This window comes from Alligator mississippiensis, chromosome 7 (assembly GCF_030867095.1).
Source record: "Alligator mississippiensis isolate rAllMis1 chromosome 7, rAllMis1, whole genome shotgun sequence".
NCBI lineage: Eukaryota > Metazoa > Chordata > Crocodylia > Alligatoridae > Alligator > Alligator mississippiensis.
The window spans coordinates 28,419,187-28,443,262 of NC_081830.1; the positions used below are offsets into that span (position 1 = coordinate 28,419,187).

Sequence of the window (24,076 nt, forward strand, 5' to 3'; positions counted from 1 at the left end):
CTTGTCTGACTAAGAAGCTTGCTTCTTCTTGGTTCAGCAGGTCGGATCCAAGTTCCACGACTAAACATCCTAACCATACAGCTAGAGTTTCTTCAGGTCGAATCTTTGATGCTCTACATAAATCCTGCAACTCAGTTCTGGTGCGAGCATAATAAGTAGTAGCAACTCTATTCGTCGTTGTTGTAGAACAAGCTGCTCCTTTGGGAGATGATGCTGTTATAGGCTGAACTGCTGCCGCTGGGGTTACTGCTGCTGTTGCTGCTTCAAGCAGGAGGGGCGGATGCACTCCTTCGCTTGACTCTCTCCTTCGTCGGCAGGAAGGAGTGGTCGGTCGGGACGCTGTCGCGTCACTAGGCGGGGTTGCCGGCGACGACGCTGCGTTGATGGGCGGAGTCGCTGACCGAATTCTCGCGGGTTCATTAGAAGCTCCACCCTTCTTTTCTGGTTCTTCCACGCGGTCTCCCTCTTGCTCGGCGCCATCTTGGGCTGGCGTTTCAGGCTCCTTTTTCTCAGCAGCTTCTTTGACCGATTGGATCGCCATCTGCAGCTGGGCTTTTAAACTTAAATTCCTCTGCATTAGATTCATTATAGTACGAATAGTTGCACTACCTTCTCCCCCCTTGTTGTACCGCAAGGCCATTCTTTCATCCACGGGGCGCTCCTCCGTCTCCAGATCTTCACAGAGCTTGGATGGAAGCTCGCGACCCCGTAATCTAGACATTACTATTCCCGGAGAGAATGGGCCGATGGGCTCCGGTTCTTCACTCTCCCGAGCATATCGTAGGCATCGGGCACACTCCCGGGTGAAAGTCGGGTTCGTTTTGCCCGCCAGGTTGGGCTCGGCGAGGGACACAGTATCGAGGGGCCTAAACAGGACCCGCTTATCTCTCATTATACACCCGAACGCCGCAGAGAGCAAGTACACTTCCCTTTCTTTCGGGGTTCCGTCTTCGGAGATTCCCTCTTCTCCCTTTAGCGACAAACGGCAGCTTACAAATCTTTCACCCGTTCCGCCCGCCTGGTGGTAAGTGATATGGATCTCTAGTTCTTCAAAATTTGTCACTTGGCGTTGGTTATCGCGCCAAGGGCAATTCCTAACTAACTCTAACTCGAGCGTGCTCTCTCTTAATTCTGTCTGAGTTGTTACGTGCGCGCTCTCTCCCAATCTTGATCCCATGTGCAAATTTTCTCCCAATCTCAATCCCACCCTCGTCGCCATGCGCGGCGGTGATTCCGATCCCATTCTGGCCGCCATGGGCAGGCCGGGGGCAAACCGGGGTCGTACCGGACCCGTCTCCGGTGCACGCGGGCTGTGGCCGTCAGCCTGGACACGCGGGGTGGGAGAAACCGCGGGATGGTTTTGTGCATGCGAGTTAGAATTAGTCACAGAGGTGTAACGGTTGATTGAAAAGATTGTTTACTTACACCCAAAGATGGTATCAGTGTAGGCTGGATAAGTTTCCAGGCACAGCTCCCACTTGAACCCTCGTTGGAGGACTCTGACAAAACGATTGCTCCCACGGAGTTTGCTAGGCTCCGTGGGTCCGGTTAAGTTGAATTCGAAAAGTTTCCCCGGAGCTATTCAGGCTCCACGGGTCTGATACGTTTTCCCCGGAGTTTGCTAGGCTCCGTGGGGTCCGAAATTATAGGAAAGGGATACGTCTAGGATTGCGCTCGGCGACAGGGAGAGGCGAGAAGCGAAAGCTCTGTAGGCTCGGTTCTATTGCCTCTCTCTGCCTGCTTAGGGGAGGCGCACCGAATCCGCGAGGGTCCACAACGCTTGGAGATCTTCACACAGAATCTCTCTCTCTCCTCCCTCCTCCAGCTTGAGCGGATACTACCCAAGCCTTATGTATGGCTAGCAAGCCAATCGCTAGCCACCACGTGTGCCTAAATTAGGAGTCGGCCAATAACATGGCGTGGACCCTAATACAAATGGCGGGAACTTCTTTGCAGCGAGCATCACTATGATGCAAAAGGAATGCACACTGCAAAGAAGCTGTAATTTGGCGGGAAATCCCCCGTTGCACCAGAGCTCTTTCTAGCAGCAGAGAGCTCTACCGTGCAAAGAAAGCGACAAAAATGGTGGGAAATAATTTAGCAGTGCGGAAGCACACACACAAAAAAAAAATCACAACTTTGGGTTGTGACATATACATCTCTTATTTAATGCTTTCTGATTAATGGGTTTTATAATTTGTAAATAGTTACCTGCTGTTTATTTTGTGATATTGTTGTATTTACCTGCACTTATCTGTTCCAGGATCCATCTGCTTACTTGTGGTGGGTATGGACTGTTGGCATTTGCTTTTGCTTGTTTCTTTCAGGACTCACCAGTGCCCTGCGTTGGGTTTGAGGCCACTAGTGGTGGTACTGTTCCCTTTGATTATTGAATATAGCATTGTCTGTAAACTTGTATTGTACATAGTTATTATCAGTGAAGGTTTTATATGTATGTATGTATGTTAATAAATCTGTAAATAACTAGTTAAGTCATCTTGCTCTGGCCTGGCTATTTAGAGAATACAGGGAACTGGTACAGAGATGACCAGATCCCTCTCACAGCTTTACCACCTGACCCCGCATCCCTTCTATCCGCGGATGAGACACACCTTTGGGTGTACCCAAGTTACACTTCCTTGAAGTTTCTCCAGTCACTAGAAGCATTTGGCACTCAGCTCAGCTGACTGCCCTCCTGGTTGGAGAAGAAAGCTTGAGATCAGGAACTATAAGGGCTCAGCCATGGGCAGATTCAGGATCACTGTAAAAGGTGTGCAGCCATAATCCTTTGGCTGTCTGGCACATTTTAAGTGAAGAGATGCCATTACCTTTGTGCCACACAGTCAAAAAGGGTGTTACCATCGCCACTCACTGTGATCCTGAATGCCAGCAAGCTCTCTGAGATCACCAGTATATCAGGGGAGCTCTGCATGTGCTATTAACTTCCCAGGGCAGGGCCTGCCTGGATTCCCTGCTTTCAAATAGCTCCAGAACCTCCTTTTGTTCACTCGTACCCTCCCTTCTTCTCCTACTGCCTCCACTCACATCCCCTCCTTGAAATTCAGCAGGATAGGAAAGGAAGGGATGAGGATAGGCCCCTCACAGCTCCTGAGCTCCATGAAACCAGGGTCTGACTGTCATTGCAACTGCCTCTCATCCACTCCCCTCTCCAGATGACAATTCTGGTGAGAAGGGTCAGGAAGAGCAAGCAGCAGCTGGCTCCAGAGCTTCCAAAAAGCAGGGGCTCTGGGTAGAACAGCCAGTGAGTTCATAGAGCTCACAGCATATGCAGAGATCACAGCGGGAACTGTGCCAATTTGTCAGTGAGCTCTGAGTGCTTACTGTATATGCTAGGGACGTACTTGGTAGCCACGTTGGTCTGAGACAAAAGAGACATACAAAAATCTAGAACTCTTGGTTCCAAAATGATACCTTTTATTAGACCAACTGGGAAATTGCAAAAAAAATCCTTTTCTGCAAGCATTCGGGCTCAAAGGCCCTTTATCAGGCTCTGGGGAAAGTACAGATGGTTAAAAAAGTCCCTATAGGTAGGAAATAAACTTAATTTTTGTACAAAGGGAGCTGGAGATGGAAAGCTGTCTCTCTGGGTCAATGACAGTGTCTTTGTGAGATGTGCTGAGTTGCTCTTTGATGTGTAGATCAGGTAGAATTCCTTCCCTGTACATCCCTGACACATGAAAGATGCCAAATTTAGCTGATTTTGGATTTTAAGCTTCATTGCAAGTAAGATTTTCTAGCTCTCTGCCTGCCATCTGATCCCCTCCAGCAGGGATACAAAGTGAACAAACTGGTGCCTGAGGAGCTGCAAGTGAAACAACTGTCCTGGTAATCTCTTTTCTTTCTTCAGACAAAGATTTAAGAAACAAGACGAGGAGGATCTGCAACTCTGAGCTATTTGCTAAATCCAACCAGGATGAAGTTGATAATAGACACGCAATTTGCTGGTGCCATGAGAGACATTGCCAAAATTTATCTATCTAGTTCCTTTGTAAGAGTATACAAATGCACCCAAGTTTGATTTTATCTGCATAAAAGTCTTGAAAAGCTTTTTGAAGAGTGGTGCTGTGGGACAGGGCAGATGGTCACTGGATATCACTACTATTCAGAAAAAAAGACAGCAAGCTAGTAATTTGCATACTGGAAACTGGCCACGAATGGCTTGTCCCCCATTGGTGGGAGAAGTGTGACAACGGCAGCGGGAGCAGCAGTAGCTCGGCGGTGGTAAGTGGGGTAGCTCCTGCAAATGCCACTGGCACTGTCGGCGGTGGGGGAGGCGGGTGACGAGTGCCGACCAAGGGTCAGCGACTACCCGCAGGCGGCAGCAGCAGCAACAGCGAGCAGGAATCATGAACCACCAGCAGGCACTGCTGACAGTGTTGATGGCACCTTTTTGTAGGGGATGCACCGCCACGCTCAGGGGATGCACGTGCACCTGCATGCACCCGCTACACATCGCCCCTGAAACTAGCTGTCCCCATGGAAAACAGAGATTCAGGATGTTTGAGTCTTAGCAAGTCACGAGATAGAAAAGCTAGCTATTGAAATGCATAGGAAATTAGGGCCCTCCATTTCAATTTTTCCTGGTTTTTAGACTCAGATACAAGTTGCTCTTAAAATACACATACTCACTACACCATATGTGTCTTCAAAGTAATAAAGCATGGAGAGTAGTGCTCACAGGGCTGCTGCACTTCATACATCCAGCATGTAACAAAGCTCATGCCCAAATAATTTAAAGTCTCTAGACTTGGTAATGTGTATGAACAGTACTGTTCTTCCTGGCTCATGGGGTCTGCATAAAACCATTTATACTGTTGTTATGAAGACAAAGAAATCATCCATCAGGAAAGTTTTCACTGGTACAATACAAGAACCCTGATACAAGGAAAGAAAACCACAGATGTAACAAAAGCCACTAGCAGTAAATTAACTGCAAATCAATTCCAATTAAAAATAAGACACACATTGTTAAAAACGAGGGGAAATAATCATTAGAAGCATCTAGCATATGAAGAGAGAGTTTCTCCTCTATAGAAATCTTAAATCCATAATAAGCACCCTTCTGGAAGATACAGCTTACTCAAAAATTACTTTAACATGTAACAGCTGCTGCTGGATTTGCAGCAGGGCTCAGGATCCCTGCAAAGGCAGAGCAGGAAAGTTTGTAGAAAGATGTTGCTTGCAAGAGCTTATGCATGCTTTGTGATTGGCTCCTTTGGGAGGCAGGAAAGGGGAGGGAACCCAGCCAGGCTCAGAGAAGGGAAGGAGCCCAGGACCACCAAACTCAAGGAGAAACCATCCTGCAGCCTGCCTGAGAAGTGAACCTACCCTTAGTGATGGAGAGAAGACAACCTGGTATCCTTTTTCCCTCTGTGAGGCAGAGGGACCCATGTGGAGGGAAAAGGGTGGTACCATACACTTGCCTAGGAGGGCAGGGTGTTGGTCTGGGCAGGCTCTGGGGAGAGTTCACTGAGAACAGCCCAGGGCCGGGCGGGTGATAGCCCAGGGTTGTTTCAGTTATCAGTACAAGGGCCCATGTCTGGGAATTGGAGAAAGGTGCTTTGGAGGAGAGGGGAAGTGTGTGTTTCTTTGCAGCTACCACAGACAGGACAGCTGCTCTTCCCCATGAGGCTCTGGCAGAGAGCAGGACTTCCCAAAGCAGCAGCACCAGCCATGGGTATTGCGCTGCCAGTGTGAAGGACAGCTGATGTCTTGTTAACCCTGTGTGCTCCTCCTGAAAAATCACTGGAGTCTCAAGGTTTAAGCTGGGGAGATGTACTGAGGGTGTCTTTGATTCAATTTATATAGGGCGTTTTAGTTCATTGATACTTGCCTTTCACAACTAGATTATTGATATCCTGTTGTGCTATTAACCTCATTCATATGTTGACTGCGCTGTAAATAATAATCTGTGTAAATAGTTGGACTGTATATACTCCAGTGTGTGGGGAAAGCACTCCAGGGAAAGGTGACCCAGCCTTAGGGGCTGGGAGGTTGACCGAGGCTATTTGGCACCCCAGAACCCTGAATCCAGACCTGGCCATGGGTAGCACCATGGCTAGGGTTATCAATAGAAACAAGGAGATGGAGGATATGTGCTATGTTGCTTACACAGGGACAGTGATTCTCAGCCAGAGTGGCATGGCACCTGGGTTACCCTGGGATTTGTTCAATGGCACTAACTGAAACCCCAACAGCTGAGAGTGTCTCAGTCACTGGGCAGCCAACCCAGGGGAGCTACCACTTAGCCCACTCTTCCTGGAAGGGGAGACTCAGCCAGGGCAGCCATCCAGGGCCTCTACCACCTACTCCAGGCAAAGTAGCTGCTGCTGGAGATCACTACTTCACCACCAGGCTTGTTCCCACTCCATCACCACTGTGGACCACTGCCAGTCCTCTGCAGATTGTCTGTGCGACACCAGCTCTTCCAGACCCTCCTCTACTCAACTGCAGGCTCAGGAATCTCAGCTCCTTTAGACATAGCAAGTTTCACATTTCTACAAATGGACATAGCTCACCCCAAAATCTCCTGCTTCTCTTTCCCTGCTGCAACGGCCCCTCCCTTCCCTGCTGGGCCATTAACATTACCACACTGGGGTCTCTGCTGGGCTCCACAAGGCTGGGAACAGCAAGGAGACCGGGGGCAGGCACAGCAGGAGGCAGCAGTTGCAGATGGCACAGCAGTCCTTGCTAGCTGCCAGCTGGAGCTACAGCCCCAGCTCAAACACACACTGATTTGACAAAGGGGCAGGCAGTGCCACCCATGACACTCACCCTGCCCAAACGCAGGTGCTCTGCAGCAGGGGGAATGTGCACTCTTAACAAAGACTGAAAGTTCAGTCCCCCTTGAGGCCCCAACCCCTTCCCTCTCCCTGAGTGATCCCTCTGGCCAAGTTGAAGCGGGGGCCATGGGGATTGTGGGCAGACTGGAGCTTTGAACCAAGTTTGTTGGCGGAGAAGGACCTGGCATACAGTAATGGTTTCCACATCCAGGGGGTGGCATCACCCCTAGAGTCCCTTCAGTCCTTGCTGTCTTCAGGCAATCATCCCAAGCTTTCCCCACCATACCATAATGTTCTGTTATCTGTGTAAGGGAGACTGCTGCAGGGCTTCCCAAGCTGACCTGCTCCTAATGACAACCAGATGCCCATGGTAGCTGCCTTAACGGCCCATGGCATGGTCCCGTTCCACCACTACATCATGCTGCAATCCTGGCAGGTGTTATCACTAATTGATGTCCTCTCTTACACTCTCAACCCTTTCTCCAGGCATATGGCTTCCAAAGCCTGCTTCCACCTGGCCCCTCTCTCATCCCTCAGGCCTATTCTTTCCAAGGCCTGCCTCCTCCAGGCCTATCTATTCAGGAGCCTGGCTTCCCCCAGGCCCATCTATGCCACGACCCTCCTTTCCCTCCTGTTCCTGGGCTCTGGCTTACCCCACCTCAGCTGTGTTTGAGCCCTGATGCAGCCCTGCTGCCACGAACTCCTCTCCCTATGGCAGTCAATGCAAAACTGCCTGTTTTCATAGATATCATAGACACTAGGGCTGGAAGGGACCTCAGAAGATCATGGAGTCCAGCCCCCTGCCCAAGGGGCAGGAAGTCAGCTGCAATCACAGGATCCCAGCAAGATAAACGTCCAATTGACTCTTCAAGGAGTCCAGAGTAGGTGCTTGCACCCCATCTGGTGGCAGTCTGTTCCAGGCCTTGGGGGCTCAGACTGTAAAGAAGTTCTTCCTTATGTCCAGCCTGAAACTCTCTCTCTCTCTCCTCCTGGACTTTAGCCCTTGCACCAAGCCTGTTTAACCCCTTCTGTCAGTGTGTGTGTGTGTGTGTGTGTGTGCGCGCGTACGCGCGCGCCCACACGTGCAGAGGAATGAATAAAATATCATGTCACCATCTCCCCTGTTCAATAAAACCACTATCATAAATCATAATAAATTCACTATCTTAAATTCCAGGCTCTCTGTCTCTCGGCTCTAACCCGTTGCTTTGTACAGACTTTCAGGCCTGTTCCCACCACTTTTTGCCTCCTCCCTGTCCCTTTTCTCAAGGCTCTTAGCCCTGTTGTTTTCTGCAGGCTCTCAGCCCCGCTCCTGCCATTTTTGCCTCTTGACACCTCTCCCCAGCCCCTATTCCTCTCTCCCTTCTCTTTCACACTCTCTCTCTCTGTGTTCTCCAGCCTCCTCGCCCCCCCATAGCCCATCTGTTTTCCTCTCCCCACGTACCTCTCTGCTCCCTGCAGCCTCCTTACTCCAGCTCCAGCCTCCGGGCTTCCCCGGCATTGCTCCTTTGCTCTATCAGCTTTCTGCTTTCAATTAACACCAATTAACCTTAAGTTACCCCAACTTCCCTCCAGTCTAATGGTTCTAATCCCGGCACCAGCAACTTTCATCTCAGTCTCCACCAGCAGTAACCTAAAGTAACCCCAAGCCTCAGCTTCTCAGCCCAGCTCTCTTTCTAGCCTACCGGTACTAACCCCAGTCCCAATGACTTTCACCCCCTACACTTTCTCTATCTCTCTCTTACCTTAACCTTCCCCCCAGCATCCCAAGTCCACCAAGCACATACATACACACCACAACATCCAAATTAGGAACTCACCTGTATGTATGTGTAGAGGAGTGGTATGCATGTGAATTCATATGCATGTATGTCACTGTGTGCATGATATATGAATTAGTGATCTGTATGTGTATTGGGTGTGCAGGTATATATAAGTGATTCTGGTGTAATTTCTTTTCATCTGTGTAGTGTGTGTAGGTGCTTGAATTGCTGATAGGTGTGTATTTGCCTAGGCTGGTAATTTTGGATGTGTATGTGCCAGAATTGGTAGAGTGTGTGTGTGTGTGTGTGTGTGTGTGTGTGTGTGTGTGTGTGTGTGTGTGTGTGTGTGTGTGTGAATGCGCGCGCATGCCTGGTGGGGGTGCATGGACCTAGTGTGTGTGTATGCACCTAGGAATTTTGGAAGTGTATATGTCTGAATTGTTAGTGTGTGTGTGCAAGGCTGGTTGGGGTGCATGCACCTAGAGTGCGTGTATGTGCCTCGTGTGTGTGTACGCAACTAGCAATTTTGGATGTGTATGTACCTGAATTGGTAGTGTGTGTGTGCAAGTCTGGTGGGGGTGCATGCAACTAGTGTGTGTGTATGCACCTAATTGATTTTTGAGTGTGTGCATGTATAATTGTATACCACGCCCTCCTGTCTAACAGTGCAATTTTGTGATCCTGAGACTTGGCCTGAACCCACAGGGCAAGAGAAGCACCCTCTGAAGATTGGAAGGAAGAGAGAAACCTCTCCCTTCCTGTGGGTGTCAGGTTCCCCTGAGATATTTCCTCTGAGCTTTACCTCTACACCCTACCCAAGCACACCCGTATTCTCTAAGAACAGAAACTTAGCCTCTGCTGTGGACTGCACTGGGTTTCTCTTCTTTCCCTCCAGGACTTCTCTCCATGTGCCTCAAAGGGTGGTGACACTCTCTGCTCTGCCCCTTGACTCCTCTTCCAGTCATCTCCTGCAGAGACTGGCCAGGCCTCATCTGGTGACAGCTGTTGAGATGACCTCAGCAGTGACCTAACAATGCTGGGCTTTGTGCTGGCAGGTGACCTCGTAGTAGAGGCCTGACATGCTCTCTCTGGCTTGTATTATTTTTTGGTTGGTTGTTTTTTTCTCTGTTTCTACCACATGTGGGCGTAGGGAGTCAGTCCATTTTCTGTAAACAAGTCCACTCCCTAACAGACAGTGTCAAATTCCTTTTACAGTCCCTTTTCTCTTCTGCGGGGGAGGTGAAGATGCCCGAAGTTTCCACTCTGAAAAATAAAACACCTGGTCAAATGGAGACACAACAAGAGTCGGGGGATTTCTGGGCAATACTGCAGGTGTTGTCTCACCCCACTATGCTATTGAAATTGCACCAAGCCAGGATGGCTTCCTTCTAGGCTTCTGAAGACGTGGACATGCGTTTAGTGGAAGAAGTGCCCGTTTTCCATGCCCTCCCCTAGGCAATGAGACTTCTTTCTTGAACCTCCTGGAGGGACAGCCTGAGGAGTGTCTGCACTTCACCCTTTGGACTGCTTCCAAGGAGAAGGTTTCTACAGGCTGGGCTTTGTGCTCCAAGAGACTTGATTTCCCTCTCTCCAAACCAGTTGGTGGCACCCCCAAGAGACTTGGGAGTGCAGAAGCATTACTGGGATGCCCCCTTGATTTCCTCAGCTCAGTTCCCTGTTGTTGGCATGAGCCCTCTGCCTGCCTCCCCTTCACTCCTCCGCAGCTCAGAGCATTAAGCCGAGGTGCCCTTAGAGACAAAGAGCTAGCTTTTGCCCCCTTACTGTGACCTGGACATCAGCAGGCTAGGTCCATGGTGGTACACAGCATGGCCACTCCCCCGCCGCTCCCTCTGAGTGACCGGACTCAGCTGCCTATCCTCCAAAAAGGGGTACACCCTGTTCCCCCACTCACAGTCGACCTGTTGGTACGTCCTGGGGAGAAGCCGGAGGGTGTTCCTGGCAATTGCACTGTGCAGGGCTTTGGCCCCCGTCAGCTGGCCCCTTACCCACTAGGCTGCTGTGTTTGGAGGGGCCGTGGAGAGTGAGGGAATTCAAGGGGCATCCGGGTAGCTGCTTCTGAGAAGAAGGTGAGAGTAAATTGGGTTTCAAGTCTTGTCCTCATTTTCCTTCTCCTTATGGAGTCAGAGTGTAATTCTGGCCCAGTTCTCCTGTGGGCCTGAACATACTTGGCAACATCCTGAACTCGCCAGAGCGAGTGGGGATTGAAGAGACTAACTGACTAGGGCACTGGACTGTTTTTTTTATAATGCCTAGCTGGGTCCTGTTCCTGATATCCCAGCTAAATGAGAAAAGTCTATCAGAGATCCACCAGCCCCAGCAGCCATGAAGCAGGAAGCACCCTCTCAAGTTTTAGAGGCAGAGAGAAATCTCCCTGGCCAGATGGGTGACAGGTTCACCCATTCTTTTCCCCCCAGGTTTGCCTCTGCGCGCTACCCAATCGCATCTGTCTTCCCTAAGAACAGAAACTTATCCGCTGCTCTTGATTGCTCCGGGTTTCTTTTCTTTTCCTCCTGGACTTCTCCCCTTGCTCCTCACATGTGGTGACACTGCCTCTGGCTCTTTGCTCCCATTCCAGTCATCTACTGCAAAGGCCGGGCAGCGACCGCTTGTGACAGTTCCTGAGATGACCTCAGCAGTGACCTAACAATACCAGGCTTTGTGCTGGCCTGTGACCTCACAGGAGAGGTCTGACATGCTATGCCCAACTTTTGTTGTTGTTGTTATTGGTTGGTTGCTTCTTTGCATTTCTCCCAGACCTGGGCAGTATGGCGTTCTTCAGTTTTCAATGGACAAGTCCCTTCACTAATGGGTTGTGTAAAGAAATCCCTTCCACACTCCCTTGAGTCTTCTATGGGGGAGACGGAGATGCCTGGAGTTTGCACTCCTAAAAATGAAACCCCTACAAAACAGAGAGTAAGGAAGAGCAGTAGGATTTCAGAAGGAAATTCCAGTTGGTTTCTCAAATCTCACGATATCTGAAACTGCATCAAGCCAGGATGACCTTCTTCTCTGCTTCTGAACATTTGGAGGCGGGTTTAGTGCATACAGTTCCCTTTTCAGTCCATGCCCCCATCTAGGCAATGAGACTTCTCCCTTGAACCTCACAGAGGAAGAGTCCAAGGAGCCTCTGCAGTTCATGCACTGGCCTTCTGTATGGGAGAAGGTTTGTGCAAGCTGATCTGTGACAAGCCAAAGACTTGGTTTCCCTCCATCTACATCAGCGCTATGACAGTCCCCTGGGGAATTTAAAGTATAGAAGCATTACTGAGATGGCACCTGGATTCCCACGCACAGTGACCTGTCTTTGGCATGAGCCCCCTGCCTGCCTCCCCTTGCCTCCTCCGTAGCTCAGAGCATTAAGCCGAGGCGCCCTTAGAGACAAAGCACCTGGTGTTGCCAGATGACCTCATAACAGAATCCTGTGAGGATCTCACTCTCCTGCCTTTTCTCTTTGTCCCAAATCTCGATTTTGAACTTTTCCTTACCAATAAGAGATGAATCCCTAACTCCCACGGCCCCATTTGAAAATGTGAGTCTTAAGACCCCCGGGTGGTCACATGGAGCAGCAAGGGACTCAGTGTCTGCCTGCTGTTGATGTTTTCATCAGACTCCTCATTCTGAATGCTATTTATATACCATTGTAAAGAGGCTTCTTCATTATGTTTTACTGTTTCTCTCAATTTCTGTTTAGCTTATGTGGAACCACTGAGCTCACTCATGCCCTCACACTGACTGATGTTCAGTAGACAACTCAGACAATGTGTGTTAATAGAGAAAATGGTCCATAAATTGGCTGTAAAATCCACAAAAGTATGGGCTGTTAGGGGACAGTGCCTGCTGTGAACTGAATGAAATTTCCATCCCCCTGTGCTTTAGGAAATGATGAAGCCTTTAAGCTGCTTCACAGAAGAAGAACATTTTTTAATAGTTTAATGGTTTCTCTTATTACTAGTTTAAGGGGCACCCGGGGGGGGGGGTGTTGCTAGGCAACAACCTGGAGCAAAGGCAGCTCTCTTAAAAGGCCTGATTTTTTATGGGCTCCAGAGCACCTCTGAATCCCCTTGACTTAGGCCTTATATAGCCCTATAAGCAACTACAATTTCTAAGGCCTCAGCTTCTAATAGGCCACAATTAAAGCTCCTAAGTAGGACCGACTTTCCCCAGAAGGATGATCTGCCACCTTCTGAGAGGCCACTTCCTTTAAGATGGCTTGAGAGTAAAAAGATGTGCCTCAAATCATTTGTCATTTTGAAAAGAAAGTCCTGGAATTTTAATTATATTTCTGGCAATAATTGGAAACAATTATTAAGCAAGCTTTCAGGCTCAAAAACCCTTCGTCAGGCTAAGTTTTCATTTTCATTCATTCTGCGCACCAGAATGAGCGCACACTGGAAGTCTATCAAAGACAGAAATACCCAATTTCCTGTGGGGGGACATGTCTTACAAGAAAACCACTCTCTCTCCAATATCTCAGTCCTGATCTTCAAAGGAAACTTGCAAAACACTTCCCAGAGACGAGCCTATGAACTCCACTTCATCAGCCTCCTGGACACTAAAAATCATGGACTAAATATAGACATTGGATTTATGATACATTATAACCTTCCTGACATCTGACTCCCCAGGTATCTCTCCACTATGCATCCCCCTTCTCTCTACCTCCCACCCCCAGCCTGTCTCTCACCCATTGACTCCTCAATTTACATTTTCACTGACTACCTGTCTTGTATGCATACCAGCCCAGCCTCTGGCTTCTTCCATCCAGGAAGAGCACACACCAACTGCAGAAACTTCCTTAGCCTGACGAAGGGTTTTTGAACCCAAAAGCTTGCTTAATAATTGTTTTCCAACTATTTAAATTGGTCTAATAAAAGATATCAGATTCACTCAAAGAACCTTGTCTGCCTATGTCCTTAGACCAGCCCGGCTACAACCTACACCCCTGTAATTATATTTCTGTTCATGTATCCCCTTTTCCATTGTCACTGGCTAAACCGTTCAGCTACCCAGTCAATGTTTATGCCTGTTTCAGACTTGGTCATGGTCTTCTTCAGCCTCAGTCCACAAGAGCCAAGGTTGAAAAGGAACAGGTTTAAGGTCCCGTGTGGGAAATATGAACACAATTAGCACCTGACCTTTGCTCCTACTGCACCTGTTGCCAAAACTGATGGATGAGAGCAGCTCTTCAGTGGAAGTGGTCAAAGCTTACTCACAGGAGTGCTCCCCTGGACACCACCAAGCTAGTATTTTCCTCAGTGTCTAGGAGACTTAGGTGCATGAAATTCTCTTTAAGATCTATATGGAATTTGATTACAAAGGGAACTAAAGGACTGCCATTTTTGGATCCTTTGCAAAGCCTTTTGATAAAAGTGGGGTATCTTCAGATCCTTTTAAAAATGGGATACTGGCAGATGTCAGAATTATGGGGCAGGAGGGAAAAGCATTTCCAATCCTCTAGTGTTACCAAATTTTTCAAGAACAAATCCACAGCCTTTTCCCATTTCCAATCTGCTCTCAGTGTTTATGTCTTGAGTTTCGTTTAGATGGAGGCTTCTAATGCCATCTAGAATATCCCCAGATATTTTGAGAATTTCCCCTTTATTAACACATCTTTCCCTTTGTGTTCACTCTAAGCCCCCTGACTAAGCAAGAGGGCAAAGCCATGAAGGAAAAGGGAGAACAAATTTGCACAGAAATGGTGAATGCAGAAGAATCAGAGAATATCTCCATGGCTGTTGCTCCTGATAAAGAGCTATTACTGCCAATTCTCTTACCCTATGTGAGAGCAAGAAACAAGAGATCTGCACAGAGCCAAGGATCACTTTTTTTTTTGTTGCTGAAAAGAACCTTTAAGTGAATGATTTTCCCCCTGAAAATGTCAAATTTAATTTCCCTTTTTTTGTTTGGCAAAATCATACAATGGCTTGCTTGACAGTATTTTCCAGGGATGAAGTGCACTCCTGATTAAAGGTTGATTGCTAGGACCATTGGAAGCTTACTAGTTAAGAGCAAAGGAACATATGAATGGTCACACTAAGGATAGATCTGCACACAGCTGCTACTGCTCAAGTACTGGCTAGCTGGTGGTAGCAGTCTGGAACTCAAAGCTACACAGACTGTAAAGCCAAATGAGATGCTTGGTAAATACTTAAGTGGTTAACAGTGTTTCCTACAGTCCAGTAGTGTGTCACTGGCAAGGGAAATTTCTTAAGCATAAGGACACCATTAGGGCCAAAAACAGATGGATATAAACTGACCATGAATAAGTTTAGGTTGGATATTACAAGAAGGTTCCTAAACATGAGAGCAGCAGGGTCCTAGAAAAGCTTTTCAATACAATCAATGATGTGCTATGAAAACAGGTTTGTGCTCTCCGTTTTGAGCTTTCAGGAAATTAATTTTTATTAATAATTTTCAAAATCTTTATCAGGATAAACTGATTACGATTGTGATTAAAAGGAAATAATTTATTAAAACACATTATGTTTTTAACAAGCTAAAAACTGTAAAGACTGGTGAAGGTCTTTGGCATTAGTTGAGGTGGTTCATTTTTAAAAACAGTTTGGTGTCCATTGTCTTCTTCAGAGCATCTTTCACATCCTTGTTCCTAAGGCTGTAGATTATGGGGTTGAGCATGGGGATCAGCAGACAATAGAACATCGAGACAACCTTTAAGTGGTTTGGGGATGATGTCTCGGAGGGTACTGCATACATGTAGAAGGTTGCACCAAAGAACAGTGCCACAGCCATGACATGGGAAGCACAGGTAGAGAAGGCTTTAAGCCTGCGTGTGTGAGAGCAAATCCCCAGGATGGTGGAAGCAATGTAGGTGTAGGAGACTAGGATGGCACCAGACGCAGATACTACAAAGAGAGTAGAGAAGGAGAACAATACAATCTCATTGATGTACATTTCACTGCATGAGAGTTTTAGCAGTGGTGGGAGGTCACAGAAGAAATGGTTGATCTCATTGGGCCCACAGAAATCCAGCTGGAACATTAGAGTGGTGTGCACAACAGTATTGAAGCCACCACAGAGGTAGGAACCCAGAACCAACAGGTAACACATCCTCCTGGGCATGTTCACCTGACAGAGCAGAGGGTTGCAGATGGCCGTGAAGCAGTCATAAGACATTGCTACTAAAAGGAATGCTTCAGTGGAAACAAAGAGACCACCAAAAAAAACTGGGTGGCACATCCATTGTAGGAAATGGTTTTGCTCTCAGAGAAGAAGTTGACCAAGGCTTTGGGTGCAACGCTGGTGGAGTAGCAGAGGTCTACGAAGGACAGGCTCCTAAGGAAGAAGTACATGAGGGTAGTATAGAGCTGTGGGTCAATACTTATGACAATGATCAAACCTACATTTCCCACTACAGTTATGGTGTAGACCACCAAGATGAGCACAAAGAGAAAACCCTGAAGAGGTGGGTGGTTGCTGAATCCCAGGAGAATGAACTCAGTCAATCTTGTGTGATTTTCCACAGTCACTGTGTACATCTCTGAGAAGCTGCAGGGGCATGAAAGAATCAGCAGTACACAACGAGGATGTCAAATCCACAAGCCAGACGAAACCCAGATGTTGACAGAGATAATTAAACCTCAGAACACTAAACTGGGTAGGAAGCAATCTTATTTCCCTACAATTGACCCCAGGCTGAAATTTTCTCTGAAACAGAATAGGCCTTTTGTTTTTCTGGGTAGTGGGCAGGTCAGAAGGACAGAGGCTCCACACTACTGCTGACCAATACAGCAAGAATAGCTATTAGCAGCAAGCCATCATTTAAAAGAAATGGCAGAGAATGCCAATGCCAATTCTTCCTCTAAGTATGGACTGCTTTATGAATCAAGTTAACTGTTGAAAAGCATCTTGATCACATGCCGTGTTGGTGAAGACTACGTTTTTGACAGGAGTCTAAATCAATAGCCCTAGTCCTGCTGAAATAAAAGTTAAAAATTGAACTTACTTAGGCTCCTTTGAAAGACTCTGCTGAAAATATACAAACCAAGATTTTCAAAGTTGAGCATCTACTGTGGAAACAGAATTCTCATTCATTTTAATGGGATCTGGGCACCCACATCTCCTACGCTGCTTTGAAACTGTGGTGAGCAAAGAAACTTTTACCCTGAAACAAGCTAGTTCGTATATTTAGAAAATGTACCAGACAAGAGGCCATTGTTCAGACACCAGAGGTCATGCGCTCAGGAAATATCTGTTATTCCAAGACAGTGGTCATGTACTCAGGAAATGTCTGTTACTCTGCTGCTTTGCTACCGCAACCTTTTAACGGCTGCTTAGCTTCTGCAAAAAGTTTTAAAATCAGCTAGACCAAAAATGCAACTAAAGAGTTTTGGGAAACATAACTAGAGAACCTGAAAATAGCTTGTTGCTGGGGAATTTTGTTAACGCAGCATTATAATTCTGTTGCTTATGGAAAGGTATCAAACTAAGTAAAAGCACACATGCAATGAGTTTTTCCCACCTTTTTACCCTTATATGAAAGTGCTATGTATCGCTGTTGCCTTATCTTTTGAAAAAGTATAAAAAGGTCCTGTAGTCTTTGTTCGAGGCCATTTTTGCCTCTTTGTTGGCTATGGTCATTTGCTCGAGCAAATAAACTGCAATAAAAGCCTTTACCCATGTTGCCTGGTTCCTATGCAGCTAGACAACGGACTCTAGGGAGTTTTCTCCCACGACAATTTGGCGACCCAGATGGGACTCGTCTAACTTGAAGCCTTTAGAGACCTCCACCCCCTAACACCCCAGTGCACACCAGGTGAGTTCACCTATTAAGTTAGTCTTGGGAGGTAAATGGTCCCCTTGGGACCAATTAGGCGGGATCCTCAAATTGGGTAAAGGAACGGCACCGGTGGGTACCTCAGGTCTGTATAGTTTTAGTTTTTAGTTTAATTTCTAGTTCCTGGTTGCTCCAGGGTTTTAGTTTCTAGTTAGTCCTTTAGAAGACTCTGGTCTTGTTTCTGTTTGATTGTGGGTTCAAGTCCCACCTTTATTCCTCTAGAGAACTCTGTTTAATTGTGAGTTCGAGTCCCACCTTTATTCCTCTAGAGGACTTTGAGAGCAGTCTTTAAGAGTATCCATTTGCCACTTTAAAAGCTGTTAGAGCGGCAGCCTGGCCGAAAGGCGAAAGACACAGATATAAAGTAAAAATGCTGTTATAACGGCCAATGACTAGGGTCTCGGACTCAAGACGCCCCTCCTCACGGAGAAAACCAGTGGGGTCCGAGAACGCCGGTTGTTATACGTAGATGAAACAGCTTCTAGGAAGGTAGAACTTAAAAAATAAAACTGCTAGTACTTAAGTATAATCATGGGTTCCGGCCAAGAAAAAGCTATTCCCGATTCACCCCTTGATTATATAATCAAAAATTAAAAACTTTTGGAGGGACGGGCAGAACTATCCAAGTCTCGTATGGCAGAACTCTGTTTGACTAACTGGACGTCTCAGCTAGATTTGGGAAGACAATGGCCAGAAAATGGATCGTTTGACCCAAATCGTTTAACTGCCTTGTGAAAAATCTTAGAGAACCTCCACCCCAGTCAAATAAGCTATTGGTATTTGTGGGACAATATTGCCAGTAAGCGGTCAAAGTTCTCATCAGTCACCCCAACCCCTGTACCTCCCCTGAATTTGTTAGCTCCCTTTCAATGTCCAAAACCTTCTGCACCACCCTCATATTCAGAAGATGATTATAAACCCATGCCTAGGCCCCATAACCCACAGTTCCGGGACGCTGAACAAGAACCACCTGACGAGGGACTAGGAGATCTTGGAGAGGCACCATCTTGGCTGCCTCCCCCGGAACCCCGGAGTCCTGGATCCAGAGATGGATCAGGAGATCCCTCTCCAATTTCCAGTACCACTCCCATAGCAAATCGCCTCCAACAACGGGTAGCTGCCCCTAATCTTCTGGCTCCCTTAAGGAAATACTCTGTGCTTGACAAAGATGGAGAAGTTGTCAACCACTGGACCCACACTCCATTCACCACTACTGATCTCTTAAATTGGCAAAAAAACACTCCTAGGCTCAGAAATAATCCTGAAATAGTCCTCAGATGTTTTAAAACCATTTTCATGACTCATAACCCCTCCTAGTCAAATATTATACAGCTTCTCGAAAGTCTTTTAACTTTGGACGAAAAAACCCAAATATTATGCCATGCTAACCAATTTCTAGCCAGTCAGAATCCTGCAGACCACTCTATGCCCCATGGCATACCCAGGCAAGATCCAAATTGAGATTATAACCATGAAAGGGGAAAGAGTTCAATACAAATGCTAAAGAACAGCATCTTGAAAAGATTGAAAAAAGCAGGAGATAAAACTATAAACTGGTCTAAAGTAGCATCTACTGTTCAGAGTCCAGAAGAACACCCTTCAGATTATTTTAAAAGGCTCTGTAAGGCTATAAGCCAATATAGAAACATAGACCCTGAGACACCTGCCACTCTGCCTGTGTTAAGACTTGTATTTATAAGTCAGGCTAGCGAAGACATTAGGAAAAAACTCCAACATGACACTGAGGGTGTTAAAAGCAAGTCCATGGCAGAAATATTAGCCATTGCTACTAAAACTTTTAATGGAAGAAAAAAGAAAAAGAAGAAGGAAAAACAAAAAGAGGACCAGTCCAATATTCGTATGTTGGCGGTAGTAATTCAGTCACAAAATCTCTATAGAACCAGCTTGCCCCGTGGCCCGAGACCCTTTATGCCTAGACCTCCAGGCCATACCCACCAACTTTATGAACCTAATGTATGTCATTATTGCAAACAAGAAGGACACTGGAAAAAAGAGTGTGAATTAAAACCAAAAAGGCTTCCAAGTGATAACCCCGAGGACCAGAAAGTAAAAAACCCTCCATTCACTAATGTTGCCCACGATTTTACCCAAGACCAATTTGAAAATTGACGCGATGAAAGAGATTCTACATGCTACCTTTTACAACTTTCCTCTGTTCAACCTAAAAAAGTCACCCTAAGCTACAGTATTCAAAATCCCTTGATACCCTTAAAAATAAGGGGACACGTTTATGAGTGTCTGCTAAACACTGGAGCAACTTTTTCCAACATCTCTAAAAGACACCTTTCCCCAAGCAGAAAACAGGTCACAGTCATGGGAATTAAGAGCAAACCTTTCCATTGTCCCTTTTCTCAAACTGTTAATATCAAAATTAGCCCCCTTTCAACAAAACATTCCTTCCTTTTAACAAATAGTCCTGTCAGCCTCCTAGGAAGAGACCTTCTTTGTAAATTGCGTACCACCATACACTGTTCACCTGACAAAATCATTTTAACATTCCCATCCTCTCAAATCCCTACATTAACTGCGGTCCTTGTACCCACCCAGGACCCAAGCTTAGAGTCTCTTCCTCCTATTCTGAAAAAAAAAGTACCCTCAGAGCTTTAAAGTCTCACCTCCAGCTCAGTGGAACTCCTAAAATCTGCAGATCCTGTCAAAATTCTAATTCATACCAATGTTAAACCACCTAGAGTACCCCAATACCCTTTAAAAGCAGAGGCAATTGAGAGACTTAAGCCTTTAATTAAAAACTTTTCCAAACAAAAAATTTTAATTCTCTGTCAGTCCCCCTGTAACACTCCTATACTTCCAGTAAAAAAAACCCAAGCCTAATCCAGAAGGAAAACCTGTATATCGTTTTGTTCAAGACCTCAGGCAAATTAATAAATATGTCATTCCTCGACACCCCATCGTTCCTAACCCCAATACTATTTTGACTACAATACCTCCTGACACTGCTGTTTACACAGTAGTAGACCTCTGTTCAGCTTTTTTCAACATCCCCATCCACCCTGAATCCCAATATCTTTTTGCCTTCACCTGGGGTTCCTCTCAGTTAACCTAAACACGGTTACCCCAAGGATATGTAAAATCTCCCAGCATTTTTTCTCAAATTCTTCACAAAAATTTACAAGATGTTACCTTTCCTAACTCCTCATCCCTTCTAATATACATGGATAATTTACTCTTGTGCTCTACCTCACCCGAGACTTCCACTCAAGACACCATCATCTTACTCACTGCACTAGCCGCCAAAGGCCACAAGATGTCACCAAGCAAGCTTCAGTTCTGTAAATCCAGTGTCAAATACTTGAGACATATTCTAAAGCAGGGACAACGACGCCTTAATGATGACAGAATCCAAGCCATTCTTAATATTCCCCGACCTATAACAAAGCGCCAGGTTAGAGGTCTGCTGAGAATAGTGAGGTTCTGTCGCTCTTAAATTCCAGCCTTCGAAAAATTAACTAAGTCACTTGTACAACTCACCACCAAAGATGCAAAAGAACCAGGCTTTTAAAATCATGAAGCCGCCCGTAATTTCAACAATATAAAAACTGCTTTGACTTCTGCCCCAGCCCTAGAACTACCAGACTATCAAAAGCCTTTCAAGCTCTTTGTTCATAAGCGACTAAAAGTAGCCTCTGGGGTACTTACCCAACCCTTGGGCACCACCCAACGCCCAGTAGCTTATTTCTCCGCACAATTAAATCCAGTGGCAAAGGGAAGAGTGGGATACCTTTGTACAGTGGCAGCGGCTGCAACAATAGTCGAGAAAGCCCAGAAATTAGTCCTCGAATACCCCCTTATCCTAAAAGCTTCACACGCAGTGGCCCTTCTCCTCCTCCAGAGAAATACCCAACATTTTTCTCATCAGAGAATGAATAAATATGAAACCACACTTTTAATGACCACAAATGTAGTTATAAAAAGATGCAATACTCTAAATCCAGCTACTCTATTACCTCTACCTAGTGACAGTAAACCAAACTCCCATGATTGCCTTCAAGTGACAGCATTTTCAAACAAACCAAGGGCAGATCTTAATAACATGCCCTTAAACAATCCTGACTTGATTTTTTATGTAGACAGCTCTTCAAAAATAATTAATGGAATTAAAAAAATGGGCTATGCAGTGGTAACTCCATTTAAAGTATTTAAAACTAAGCCACTGCCTGGGCAGTTGAGTGCGCAAGCAGCCAAACTTACTACCCTTACACGAGCTTGCCAATTAACATCAAGCCACACTGTAAATATTTGAACTGATTCTAAGTACGCCTTTAGAATCTGTCATGCCACTGGACAATTGTGAAAATAAAGAACATTTCTAACAGCTTCTAAAACTAAAATCTCAAATGCCAAACAAGTCCATAATCTCCTACAAGCTATAATGGCACCAAAAGCTATAGCAGTAATGCATTGTCCAACCCACACCAAAAAGAGAGATCAAGTTTCAAAAGGCAATGCCCTGACTGATGCAGCAGCCCAGACAGCAGCCCTACAGGCGCTCTCTGCTCTGGCCTTCCAAACTCAAATTCCTCAGTCAAAGACATATTTGGGAATATTACTAAAACCAAAAAAATATGAGTCTGCTCCGCCCTTAGAACAACAAAGATAAAAAGCGGCTGGAGCCACCTGTAAAAAAGATTAAATATGGCAATTACCAGATAAAAGAGTACTACCTAAAGTAGCCCTTAAACCTTATCTACAGCAACTTCACCTAAACGAACATTTAAGTTGTAAAAAACTTGCTGCAGTCACTAACAGGCTGTTCTATGCACCCAGAGTTTACCAGGAAGCAAAAAAAAAAATTTAAAACAATGCAGTATATGTAAAAAGTTTAACATCAGAGGAAAAAAATCAGGACCCCCTGAAGCCCACTACAAATTAATTTTGCTGATATGCCTAAAGACAATGAGTACAAAAATCTCCTAGTAATTATTGATCAACTAACAGGGTGAGTAAAAGCCTTCCCCACCAGAAGAGCTACATCACAGCAAGTAGTAAAAGTGCTCCTTAATAAAATTATACCCAAGTTTAATCCACCATGCATCATTAAAAGCAATCAAGAATCACATTTTACTACTAACATTAACAAAACTCTGACCAGCTGCTTAGGCATAGAATAAAAATTCCATACCCCTTGGCACCTAGAAAGCTCAGGACAAGTAGAGAGAATAAATCAAACCCTGAAACAGAAAATTAAAAAAACTATGTGCTAAAAGTAGGTTAAAATGAACTAAGGCTCTCCCACTAGCTCTTATATCTATCAGAACTACTGCCAAGAGAAAACTCAAACTCAGCCCTTACGAGCTGCTGTTTAAACACCCTGTTCCCCACCATTCCCCTTTACTACCGGCTCACACTTCCTCTCTTCTAAACAATAAAGAACTCACTTCTTACGTTTTATCTCTACAGTCTCAGTTAAAATCTCTCCATAAGAGAGAGGGCGCCGGAGGGCGGGCCAGGAGGGCCAGGAGTGGGACTCCTGTAGGGGTAGGGCGTAGACACCGCACAGGTCTACAAACAGCAGCTTGTAGAATGGTATCTACGAGGAGTGCTGCTCGGGCCTCTGCCCAGGGGGACAAGGCTACCCGGGGCAGGTCTGAGGCCTCCACCCAGACCGAGCCCATGGGGGAGCTGGTGTCCCCCTACCTCCTGGCCTGTGGGGTATCCCCAGCAGGGCCAGGTGGGGCAGAGATTGGGGGCCCCCACACCTGTCCGGCAGGTGCCCGTCTTAGGGCTCTGGAGGCGCAGGTGAGGGAGCTCCGGGAGGAGGTTAGCAGGCTGAGGGGGATCAGGGAGGCGGAGGATGAAATTGATAGTTATTTCCTTTCCCTGTAGGCCCAGGCACCAAAGGATGAAGCGCCCCGGGGAATACCCTCCACAGCAGAGTGGCAGACAGTCACAGCCAGGACCGGAGCAGCACGCAGCGAACCGGTACCAGCTTCTCCAGTCCGACTGGTGAACAGGTACAAGGCCCTGGCGACCCTGCAGGAGATGGAAGGGGAGGAGGAAACCCTTGAGCAAGAAGAAACACCACGTTCTTCACACTCCAAACAGATCAAGAGATCCACGATGACCCAGAGGAGGATGCGACGAGTGCTCGTCATAGGAGACTCCATCCTGAGAGGTACGGAAGGACCCATCTGTCGCCAGGACCCCTCGGCACGAGAGGTATGCTGCCTCCCTGGAGCAAAGATTCGGGATGTGACGGAGGTAATCCAGGCCAGGATCAAGCCCACCGATTATTATCCCATGGTCCTAGTCCATGTGGGTACTAATGATGCGGCCAGGAGAACCCCCGATCACCTGATGGCGGACTACTGTGCTCTGGGTGGCGTACTGAAGGAGTTCGGTGCCCAGGTGGTTTTCTTTTCCATCCTACCAATGACCGGACGAGGAAGACGGCAGGAGAACTGCATCAGAGAGACCAACTGGCGGCTTCGGCAGTGGTGTCTCGAGGCAGGCTTCGGCTTCCTGGACAATGACCCGCACATCACGACGAGGGACATGCTCAGCTGGGATGGGCTTCACCTGTCCCCCAAAGGTAAGCGTGTGTTTTCTACTAGGTTGACGGATCTCCTCCAGCGGGCTTTAAACTAGGCTCGTCGGGGGGAGGGGAGTACGAGGGCGGGGGAAGCTGTGGACCACCAAACCATGTGGCACCCACA

The 24,076-nt window shown here is 46.7% G+C and overlaps 1 protein-coding gene and 1 pseudogene across 1 annotated transcript in view; one reads left to right on the plus strand and one right to left on the minus strand.

Moving 5' to 3' along the window:
* Positions 1-24,076, plus strand: part of LOC102575466 (olfactory receptor 5G9-like) — a 72,056-nt gene that overhangs the window by 7,231 nt on the left and 40,749 nt on the right. Inside the window, exon 2 of the mRNA XM_059731823.1 lies at positions 12,725-12,731. Coding sequence (XP_059587806.1) covers positions 12,725-12,731 — 7 coding nt within the window. The remainder of the gene's footprint in view (positions 1-12,724; positions 12,732-24,076) is intronic.
* On the minus strand, positions 15,049-16,212 carry LOC102566076 (olfactory receptor 5AP2-like; annotated as a pseudogene).